Below are 10,600 nucleotides of genomic sequence, written 5' to 3' on the forward strand. Positions count from 1 at the left end.
GTGATAAAGCTAGTCCAATCTTACCTTCAAAGGTAGCTGATCTTACAGTGTTCTTTCTCCTTCAGACTGACTTACAAGGGGAACCGGTCTTGCCAAAAGTTGTGAAATATTCTGTTCTTGGTTTAGTCTGACCTCGACATGGGTCTAGTCTTGTTACAGTTCAGTATCCGGGGCTGCTGGTCTATTCTAAAATCTATTTTCATTTTTCATTTTTTTATATCGACCAAGAAGTTGACATACTTTTTTTGATAAGATTAGTTCATATCTTCCCTTTTCTTCTTTTGATTGACTAAAAGTGGCTCAGGACTTGACATAAGTCTAGTAACAGATACTGTCATCATTGATCAGCTTCGCATATAAGGGGAACTGGTTTTGTCATTTTTTGATGAAAGGTATTTGTCATAGCACTTTAGCATAATCTAGGAATGAAAATGATTATGTTCTCCTCTGATAATATACATATACAAGGTTTTTATTTTCGTCATGTTTTGGTTTATATAATTTCAGAGGGCCATCTAGGATTGTGACCTATATCAAATACATTTCATATTATTGACTAGGCAGTTAATCTAGACGTGGAAGTGAAACACTTTAGGATCAACTTTGTAACATAATCTGGCCCTTTACTTTGAGGCTGCAAATCCACCCCTGACAGGTATCAAAAAGGAGTGGTGGCTGAACTCCTTAGTGCTAGTGGTAAAAGTGACAATATATACTGAAGGGACAGTATTGACAAACGTACAGACTGGTGGAGACTACAAATCCACTCCTGGCAGGTGTTAAGGGGAAGGGGTTAAAAACTCATTAGTGCTAGTGACCTCGTACCCTGTTTACAAATATGATCATCCTTTCTCCAGGCATTTCTATAGTCTCTCTACTTGAATTGATTAAATCATGTATGAAAGAATACAAATTTGAATTCAATGGGAAATCTTTTCCACAAATTTATGGCAATGGGCAACCTACTATCCTCAGTGGAAAGTAATCTGCAAATGGATTTTTTAAAAGAAAATGTTAAGCAAAATCATTCCACGCAATGCATTAAGATTCAGGTATGTTGACGATATAATTTGTGTATGGCCAAGGAACGAAAAAATAAATAACTTATTTGAAAAGTCAAATAATGGACAAGGATGGGTGCCTAGCATTTTAGATTGCATAATATATAGAAATAATACTGGGTTTAAATAGTGTTTACAGAGAACTTAATAATATTTTTTCCTATGTGCATTTTTATTCTGTTCAAAGCAATAAGGTTAGGAAATCAAAGTTCACATCAGTAGTTTTCAGAATACACTAATGATGCAATAGATAAGATTAGGAATACTACAGGCAAGAAATTTAAATATCCCGATTACTTATTAAACAATGATTTAGAGGCGGAAAAAAGGCTGTGTATTAAAATAAAAAAGAACCTTACAACACAAAAAATCTGCTTGCTCTAACTTATGATAATAATATGAAAGATATCCTCCATCTTAAGAGGGAGGGTGCAAAAAGATAGAACATTCTAATAATGCACTGGAAAAGAATACAGTTGAATCTAGCTTTTTAAACGGAAATTATAGCCTTAATATGAATATCAGTCAAGGCAGGTATAAATTTGATCTTATAATTTCAAAAGAAATTTGTAAACCGTTTAACTTTCAAGGAAGGCAGTAAAAATGTATGGAAACATAGTATGAGGTCACCAGCACTAACGAGTTTTTTCGCCCCTCCACTTTGACACCTGTCAGGTGTCGCGCGCCGCCTCAAACGGTTGTGCATGTTCGTCCATATTGTCTCTGTAGAATACTATATCGTTATTTCTACCACTATGTATCAATCCTTCGTCAATGGCTCACAGATAAAGGTGAAACCGGTCAAGACTTACACCCAGTCTTTCATTTTTTTACTTGTGGTTATGCTTTACATATATATAATTTGTGAGAAACAAATCTTGTTTATATATTTTTGCCTAAACAAGAAACCTTTCGTATTTCAAAGATATTCCCAAAAAGCACAATGCAACAGTGGTTGATTATTTTTAACCAATGTTTTTTATTTCTTACTGGCTTTGTAAATGTATTTGATAATAGTATACTAAATTGTTCTTAATTATTGATAACTGAATGGGATATTGGCGAACAAACAAGGAAACGGAAGTATATTTTTTTCATTTTGCTAATGATATCACATAGAAAATCAAGCTGTGGCTTCAACTAAGTACAATAGCTGGCGATGCAAACAAACAAGTAAAAACATCTCATCTTTGATGACATGTATGGACAAGGTATATTAGATTATTCTTGAGGTGTATTGTACAATTATATTTTTTTCAGGGTCCTGCTGGTCCACCAGGAATACCAGGTGGTTCAGCAGAAGGTGAGGCTGTCCCAGGACCTCCAGGTCCACCTGGTCCTATGGGTCCAATTGGTCCACCAGGAGAGCCCGGAATGGCAGGTCCTATGGGAGCTACTGGCTTAGATGGTATGCCAGGAGAGCGAGGCGACAAAGGTAATATCCATGTTAAGAAATGTACTTTTTCTTCTGTATTCTGAAGTTGACTTGCAATCTAAAACGGAAATCTTAACAGTTCGCTATTCTCGATCTGAGGCATTATGCTGTTATACTGCATGTACCTTCCTTATATATAGGTGATCGGGGAGAGAACGGTTTACCCGGAGAGGATGGCAACCGGGGAGAGACTGGAAAACCAGGTCCAGCAGGTGAAGCTGGTGCCAAGGGTGAACCCGGTATCCCAGGAGTGACTGGACTGATCGGAAAACCCGGTATAGCTGGACTGCCTGTGAGTATATGTAACATTATTGAAAAAAAAAAAAAAAAAAAAAGGATGCAGATTTTGAGTACACTTAATCATGCAAAATTTGAAAGATATTCTTACCAATATCAGATTCCAATTTCTTCAATACTCTCCTTTTTCATCAGGGGCCACAAGGACCTCCTGGATCTCCTGGTCCCGAGGGCTTGAAAGGTGAGGCTGGAAAACGAGGAGAACCAGGTTTCCCAGGCGAACCCTCACCCCCTGGTCAACCAGGTCCACAAGGACCACAGGGTATGCAAGGTGACAGAGGAGAGGAGGGTCCACCCGGACCACCAGGACCTCCAGGAATGCAAGGTCCAGAGGGCAAACCTGGTCAGATGGGAATCATCGGCCCCAAAGGACATTCTGGTTTACCAGGTTTAAAGGTAACTAAACCTTCTTGACAGTCTCACGAATTTATGTGACCACAAGCAGTACCGTATGCTAAATTGAATGTAACTGTCCTTAACGACTTCTTTTGTAATATCAGGGAGAACCAGGTAAACGTGGAGCTCGAGGCGAAGGTGGTCCAATAGGAGAAATGGGTCCTAAAGGTCCTGCAGGACCTCAAGGACCTCCTGGACGACCCGGAAAGGATGGCGTTAAGGGATCTCAAGGAATACAAGGGACTATTGGTCCCCGTGGTCTTCCAGGGCCACAAGTAAGTATTGCTTTTTCTTATCTTATAAACAAAAACTATGAAGGTTTAGACAGTCTGTTGATAATATCCAAGTAAATTTTGAAAATATAAAAAAATACCAATTTACTCATAAGGGCAATGAAATATATTCCATAGGAAAATAAACGTGACGTTGCAGGAATTCAAAAATATTACAGTATGATTACATTTTACCCTTTAATGATAATATTGCTACTTACTCTTTACTTTGGGCAAAATATGTACACGTGGAAACTATGTTTTTGTTCAGGGTCCACCAGGTCCTCTTGGTGCATCTGGTCCACCTGGTCTCCCTGGATTTATGGGTAAACCTGGAACTCCAGGTGCACCTGGTCCACCAGGTCCTCCTGGCAATCCTGCTCCGATGGCAATGGAAGTAGCTGGAGAGAGAGTATATGGTATGCCTGGGTCTATGGGTCCCATGGGTGCTCCTGGTTTGGTAAGTGAACACGATGAATTCTCAGGCTGATATGTATTGCAGTGCCAGACAAGTAAACAACCAAACATGTAATTATAAACCTAATCAATATCTCATTTAACTACAAGAAAGGCGAGTGCGTTCTCAAGTCACGATATATTACAATGAACACTAATGCCAGGATAATCCTGATTCCTTTCTATATTATCTTATCAAGCCTGGCGAACGAGGAGCGGACGGCGACCGCGGACCACAAGGCAAAACTGGTAATCCTGGTCTACCTGGCATCAGTGGCCCTACTGGTCTCCCTGGACCAGCAGGAGCAAGAGGACCCCCTGGGGCAGCTGGTTTACCCGGAACCCCTGTAAGCACATGAGTGTTTCTGTTTGTGTGTAAATAGTATGCAGCGTTAATAGTTTTGTACGCAATATATACAACAAACACCATGGGGTGAGTGAATTTTTGGGGAGCTCATTTTGCACTGATATTACCTATCTTACCCAATGTAACCTAAACATCCAAACCCAAATCCCTACCATGAGTTACTGTACCCGTGCGTCACCCAGATGTGTACTTAATCTCTGTGTTCCAGTGTCATACGATGGAAATTTGCGCTCTTTCAAAGCTCTTCATTATGAATTTTTCTCAAGTAGTATTTCTTTCATGCGATATTTCGAAGGGTTTCAAGATGTCTGTCCTAAAATTCTGAATGAATAGTAAGATATTACTAAGACACTTTATTCCATAATATTTGCCCCAGAATACTGAGTGAACGAGACCTCTTTCTGAGACATTTCAAAGGTTTTTAGGATTTTTCATTGAAACTGATTGAAAATTGTCATTCTCAGTATATCTGTCATATAATATCCAGTGAATGTCCGTTGAAAATGCTGAGAGAACAAGAATTTTTTCCTGGAATATTCCATAGTCTTTCCAGATGTGTCTTAAAATCTTGTGTTTTCCTGAGATTTTTCAAATGGTTTCCGGATATTTCACGTCAAATGTACAGTGGATGGGATCTTTTACTTGAAGTAATTCAGTTTTAAAATATATATATCTTAATAATGAGCGATCAAGAACTTTTTCTTGAGATATTTCAGTTTCAGACTGACATCTTTAATATCCAGTATGAACGAGACCGGATATTTTCCCCAAAAATGCCAAAGCACATTAGATAGTTCTTCTGATATTTTCATATTACTTCAATTTGTTTTTCCTGAAATGTTAAGTGAACAGAGCTTTTCCTGAGGCATTTAATTTTCAGAATGTTTGTCATAAATGCAAAGTAAACAACACATTTTTTCTGAGAATATTTCAGTGTAGTGCCTTTTAGAAAATCCAGATGTTGACGCCGTTCGTCATGAACTGTTTTATAAACGAGTAAATTAACGGTGACTTTTCATATAGACTGTTCTTCCTCACTCTTTAGGGACGCGAATACACGGAGGCTGAACTTCGAGGAATCTGTGCTTCGGTGCTGAGAGGTATGTGTCTGAAGGGATCCCGCTCCTCTTGTCACCACTATTTCCAGTCGTCAGGATTGTTTTTGCATTTGGCGAGAATTATTTCTTATTAATAATATTATGGACAGAAAGTTTTCACCGTATTTCACGTAACAAATACAACTATGTTTCGAATGATCAAAGAAAGCTAAGTAATAGATTTATGAATTATCGATCAAAACATTTCTCACAATTAGTGTTAAACCAAAGCCATATTTACTACATTATCAAACAAGCCAAGTATGAATTTGTCACGTTATTAAACAAAACCAAATTTACAGCGTTATCAGTCGACAAAAATCAAACTGGAAATTTTATTAACAAAATCCAATCTAAAGCCTTACAAGATTAGCAATCAAATCCTATCGAACATTCCAGTTGTCAAACAAAACCAACTCCACGACCATATCAAATAACCGAGTGTGAATTTTCAGTTAGCAACCATAACCAATTTTACAACTCTTTCAATCATATCAAATCCAAGAAAACCAAATGTATTTGTAGATATATAGGTATATGTATTTTAAGATTCAGCAAAGACTACACCAACCTGACTTGTACAACTTGGCTTTCGAGTCATGTGTAAGATAACGTAGTGAATCTTTGGGATTGATTGATGTAAACAATTCCTAGATTAGTCATTCCACAAACAATGCAGTTTGTAATTAAGTAACAGACCTGTAATCCTAATGTATTCTTTGCTGGCCCATATGTTTTTCTAATCATTTGTTTAATGAAATTCTACAGTTATGGTCATTCTTTTCCCAATCTCACTGTGATTATTCTTGTTTAGTTTTAGAATGTGTAAATTGTGTCCGAAGGAAATTGGATCATTTGCAACAGTTCAGGCTACCAGTGGATTGTTTTCCTATCTATTATAAAACGTACAATTCTCTCTTATTTATGAACATGAGCCTTAGTATGGATGTCCATACATACATATGTACTACATTCTCTCTGTCTTTCTCCCTCACACACACACATATAGATAATATATATATATACATATATATATAATATATATATATATATATATATATATATATATATATATATGTATATATATATATTCTATATGTGTGTGTGTGTGTATGAGAGAGAGAAGAGAGAGAGGAGGAGAGAGAGAGAGGAGAGAGAGAGAGATAGAGAGAGAGAGAAGAGGAGAGAAATGTGTTTATATTATTCTAATAAGAGTACAAAATGTTAAAATCCAATGTTGAGCGTATAATCATGATTTCCTTCAGAAAACTTGGCAGAAATTGCCAAGACCCTGAGAGGTCCTCCTGGACGGCCAGGAGTTGGACGTCGTGGACCACCTGGAGAACCGGGAGAGATGGGCGTTCCAGGTTGGAATCTTACTGATATGATAGTCTTAGTGTCATTTTCCTTCATGACAAAGCCTGCGAACTTCGTCCCGGTTCCTGCGATCTTTTTGCATCCCACATTCCTAATTATAACCTCTAATCACTGGTCAGAAACCGAGTGACTGCGTATGCAAATGAACGGAACTAGGAAAATGGTTCCTTTTTTTTTTTTGCATTTTTACTTTTGTTGATTAGAGCAAGCACACACACTGCTCCCTTGACCAGAAAGAAACGTGAGCTTGCATTCTTTTTCTACCTATATTCCACGAAGTGTTGGAGTGTACTCTTAAGATCACACACTTCCAGAAACTGGAACTTCGCACACAAACCATGAATATATTTTAGTTGATCTCTGCTATTCGTCTCCTCTTGATTGAAACGCCTGCAGCTATTTTCTCCTCATTTTCTTACATCAGACAAGAATGTCCCAGTAAAGCTGAGGGTGTTACATCAGAAACTGGAACTTCGCAAAAAATATTTCATTTTTACCATTTGATCATTACTCTTTTTCTTCTGCTCTTGATTGAATTGTCCGCAGCTATTTTTCTCCTGCTCTCTCTTTCCCCTTCAGCCTACCCTGTCAGATGACAGCAGAGGTGGCTGATGCTTTGTTCCCGCAGACCGCATGGAAGAACTGAGCCGTGGCTTGAGAGGTCCCCCTGGCCCGCCTGGAAGGGGTCGAGTGGGAAGGCCAGGGTCCCCTGGAAAACCCGGAAATCCAGGTACACCAGCTCTAAAAGCCAAATCCTCGTCACTTTTGCATGGACGTTAAATTGGTATTCCTTTGACTGTGATCAGTACTTTTGATTTAATATTCGAACTTGTTATGTTGCACAATAATTTCCTGTAATATTAGACTGGTCTTTCCTTAAACAAACTAATTGCAACTAGAAGGCAGGGGACACTGATAGTTCAACAAAGAAATAAAAAAAAAGCTAAGCTTCCTTTATAGGTAATGTTTAAGATGGGCTCTGCAGTCTTTCAGTTTTAAACATTTATTTCATACAGTGTAATGCACTTGCTGATTTCAGAGTAAACTGTATTAATTTCAAATGATGAATAAAATCTGTTTAACTTTTTGGTTGACGAAATAGCCTTTTTAACACACTTAGTTAATTGGAACAGCCCACTTCAAATATTAGTGATACTATACTGTTTATGAAGTCCCTGTTATTTGGGAAAATTAATTAAAAATTTTCATGATGATATAAAGCAAAATAAACTGTAAAGAAAATGGTTACCTTCTTGAAAGCAGACGAAGTTTTGCCTCGTAGTATTTCATATGATTAAGAAGCAATTAGTTGTATTACTCGATTATATATGTAAACATAAAAGATAAACTTAATTTTCTCCTACTTGTTCAAGAAGCTAAACGTCACCCTGCAACCTTCAGGTAACCCTGGTGTCTCTGGAGAACGCGGTGAACGTGGTTACTCTGGCTTCCCAGGAGCAGCCGGTCCTCAGGGACCTGCCGGAGAGAGAGGACCTCGAGGTTACAAGGGAGATCGCGGCCAGATGGGCGAAGGCAGGGAAGGAAAGATGGGACCTGCTGGTGAACCTGGTTAGTGGTCATAATTAAGTTTTGTTTAGTTCCGGTGTATTTTTGGAGGAGTTAGAGAATTTCCATTTGCTAGCATTGTGCACAAGTTCCACAGCATGCCATTCATCGGAAATGCTTCACTCAGATAACTAAAAACTTCCAGGTGGCAGGTGAATTTTGATAACCAGTTTTTTCTTGCAAATTTCACAGGTCCACCAGGTCCACAAGGAGTTGGGCTTCCTGGCAGAATAGGAGAAAGAGGCCCTCCGGGCATGCCTGGATCTCAAGGAGGCCGGGGCGCCCCTGGTTCACAAGGACCCCCAGGACACTGCGAGTACTGTAATCCAGCCTTGGCCTATTCCCATCAGCAAGCTGTAGCCGGCAACGTCAAAGGCCCGTGAGGATCCTAGTCCAACACTCCCAAGGATGTCGTGACATCCTTCAAAGGGAGAGCGTTCTTTTTTTTTTCAATTTGCTGAGGTCAACGTAACTCGATAAAAAAAAAATCTTCGAAATGCTTTTAGCTGTCACATCAGTGTAGGAAAAAATTCCGTCCTTCTTACTCCAGTCTGAGCATTATATGAGAGCTTCGTGTTTTCACTTTTCCTTTTCTTGATATTGCGAAATAAGATTGATTAGTTATTGTCATTACTTTTATATGGAACGTCTCTCAAACTTACACTAGGAATGTATCGGTGCATTTTTCTAAAGTCCCTCCATATTTGATTGGCTGGAAAGGTATACATGAGTGTTTAGATGTGTGTCAGGAGTCTTACTAAAAATGAGTTAGGCAAACCAAGAGAACATATCATGAGGAATATATACCCTCCCCACCTCTCTCCCTTTACTAAGTAGGTCCCAAAAAACAGACATTGATTTAATGTCTCTTCCTCAATCACTGCCATAACCTCTCTTAGTTTGTTTGTGCTGAATGAATGACTGATTAGTATGTTAGGTAGAATAGGAAACGTTAACTTAGAATAATTAATATCAAGTTTCAGAAAATGTAACACGGGCAGTTGAAAACCAGCGGATAATCTAACTTTTTTTTATGTTTTATACAGCACATTTATATCTAATACGTGCATACATACGAACAGACAAGTGCGTTTGCTTATTTGACCGAAAGTAAAGCAATGAGATTCCCGGTAATACAAACGTATCATCGGCATTAAAACCAAATACATCCATTAAATTTAAAGATACTCAAACAATCTCTTTAAAATTATACATTTTACGATCAACCAGATCCTGCCTAGTGCAACTAATGCTGACCAATGGTGCTATTACAATGAAGAGAAGAGAGGAATAAGACTGAATGAAAGGAGAGAGAGAGAGAGAGAGAGAGAGAGAGAGAGAGAGAGAGAGAGAGAGAGAGAGAGAGAGAGAGAGAGAGAATAAGCTTAATAAGTGAGGGAGAATAAGTCCTGTAAGTGAATGGCTCTGAATCCGGGATTATTCCATGGTGCTACTGCGGGTACACACCTCCATCGCAACACAAAAATAAATAAATACTGCCATGTTGTATATTCTTTGTAACTAACATCTTATTGTATATAAAAATCGTTTTGTATCGAAATTAATAAAGAGTTGGCCAACATATTGATTGCTGTAGGGTTTCACTTATGCCACTACTTTCTTGATGGTATTTAGATGAGTTTTTTTCTTAATACAGAGGACAATGAGATGGGCAATCTAATTACCCTTCCTTAGCGACACTGGTATCAGGCTTTCTCCGGAAATGGACGAAGACTTTGGTCTCTCAAACTGCCATATTTCAACATTAATCTGATCTGCAGCTCGCCTACAGCAGGAACTGTGTAATTCAGTGATAGCTTTTAACAGCAAAGATTCTACTTTAACTTTGATTCTCAAAGGTTAGACGTTTTACCCTTTGGGATCACTGTAGTATCTGGATAAATTCCAGAATACGAAATTCTCAACCCTTTGCTGTATAATCAGAATGATTCAATTGCCAGCGCTTAAGAGGAAATGTCAGTTTGAATATACTTGTCCCACTCTGATGGGTGCAGTAAACAAGTAAAAAAATGCGCCGAAATGTCTTCGGTGCAATCGAGTTTTTTGGACAGCGTATAATGCTGCATGGGCCGCGGCCCATGAAATTTTCAGCTACGGTCAGGTGGTGGCCTGTCCTATACCATTGCCAGACGTACGATTATGGGTAAATCTAACCTTAGATAAAACAAAAACTACCGAGGCTAGAGGGCTGTAATTTGGTATGTTTGATGATTGGAGGGTGGATGATCATACCTATTTGCAAACACCTAGCCTCA

The 10,600-nt window shown here is 38.5% G+C and overlaps 1 protein-coding gene across 6 annotated transcripts in view; it reads left to right on the top strand.

Moving 5' to 3' along the window:
• Window positions 1-9,906, top strand: part of LOC135226443 (collagen alpha-2(IX) chain-like) — a 103,280-nt gene extending 93,374 nt beyond the window's left edge. For 4 of the 6 annotated variants that reach the window (XM_064266007.1, XM_064266009.1, XM_064266010.1 and 1 more), the window contains 10 exons: window positions 2,322-2,496; window positions 2,637-2,788; window positions 2,929-3,189; window positions 3,294-3,464; window positions 3,733-3,921; window positions 4,118-4,264; window positions 5,330-5,384; window positions 6,647-6,748; window positions 8,160-8,327; window positions 8,517-9,906. In XM_064266007.1, coding sequence (XP_064122077.1) covers window positions 2,322-2,496; window positions 2,637-2,788; window positions 2,929-3,189; window positions 3,294-3,464; window positions 3,733-3,921; window positions 4,118-4,264; window positions 5,330-5,384; window positions 6,647-6,748; window positions 8,160-8,327; window positions 8,517-8,707 — 1,611 coding nt within the window. In that variant the 3' untranslated portion in view covers window positions 8,708-9,906. Of the gene's footprint in view, window positions 1-2,321; window positions 2,497-2,636; window positions 2,789-2,928; window positions 3,190-3,293; window positions 3,465-3,732; window positions 3,922-4,117; window positions 4,265-5,329; window positions 5,385-6,646; window positions 6,749-7,337; window positions 7,489-8,159; window positions 8,328-8,516 lie in introns of those variants that run through there. The other 2 variants (XM_064266008.1, XM_064266012.1) reach the window with 2 other exon arrangements.
• The last annotated feature ends 694 nt before the right edge of the window (window positions 9,907-10,600 follow it).

This window comes from Macrobrachium nipponense, chromosome 14 (assembly GCF_015104395.2).
Source record: "Macrobrachium nipponense isolate FS-2020 chromosome 14, ASM1510439v2, whole genome shotgun sequence".
Taxonomy (NCBI): domain Eukaryota; kingdom Metazoa; phylum Arthropoda; class Malacostraca; order Decapoda; family Palaemonidae; genus Macrobrachium; species Macrobrachium nipponense.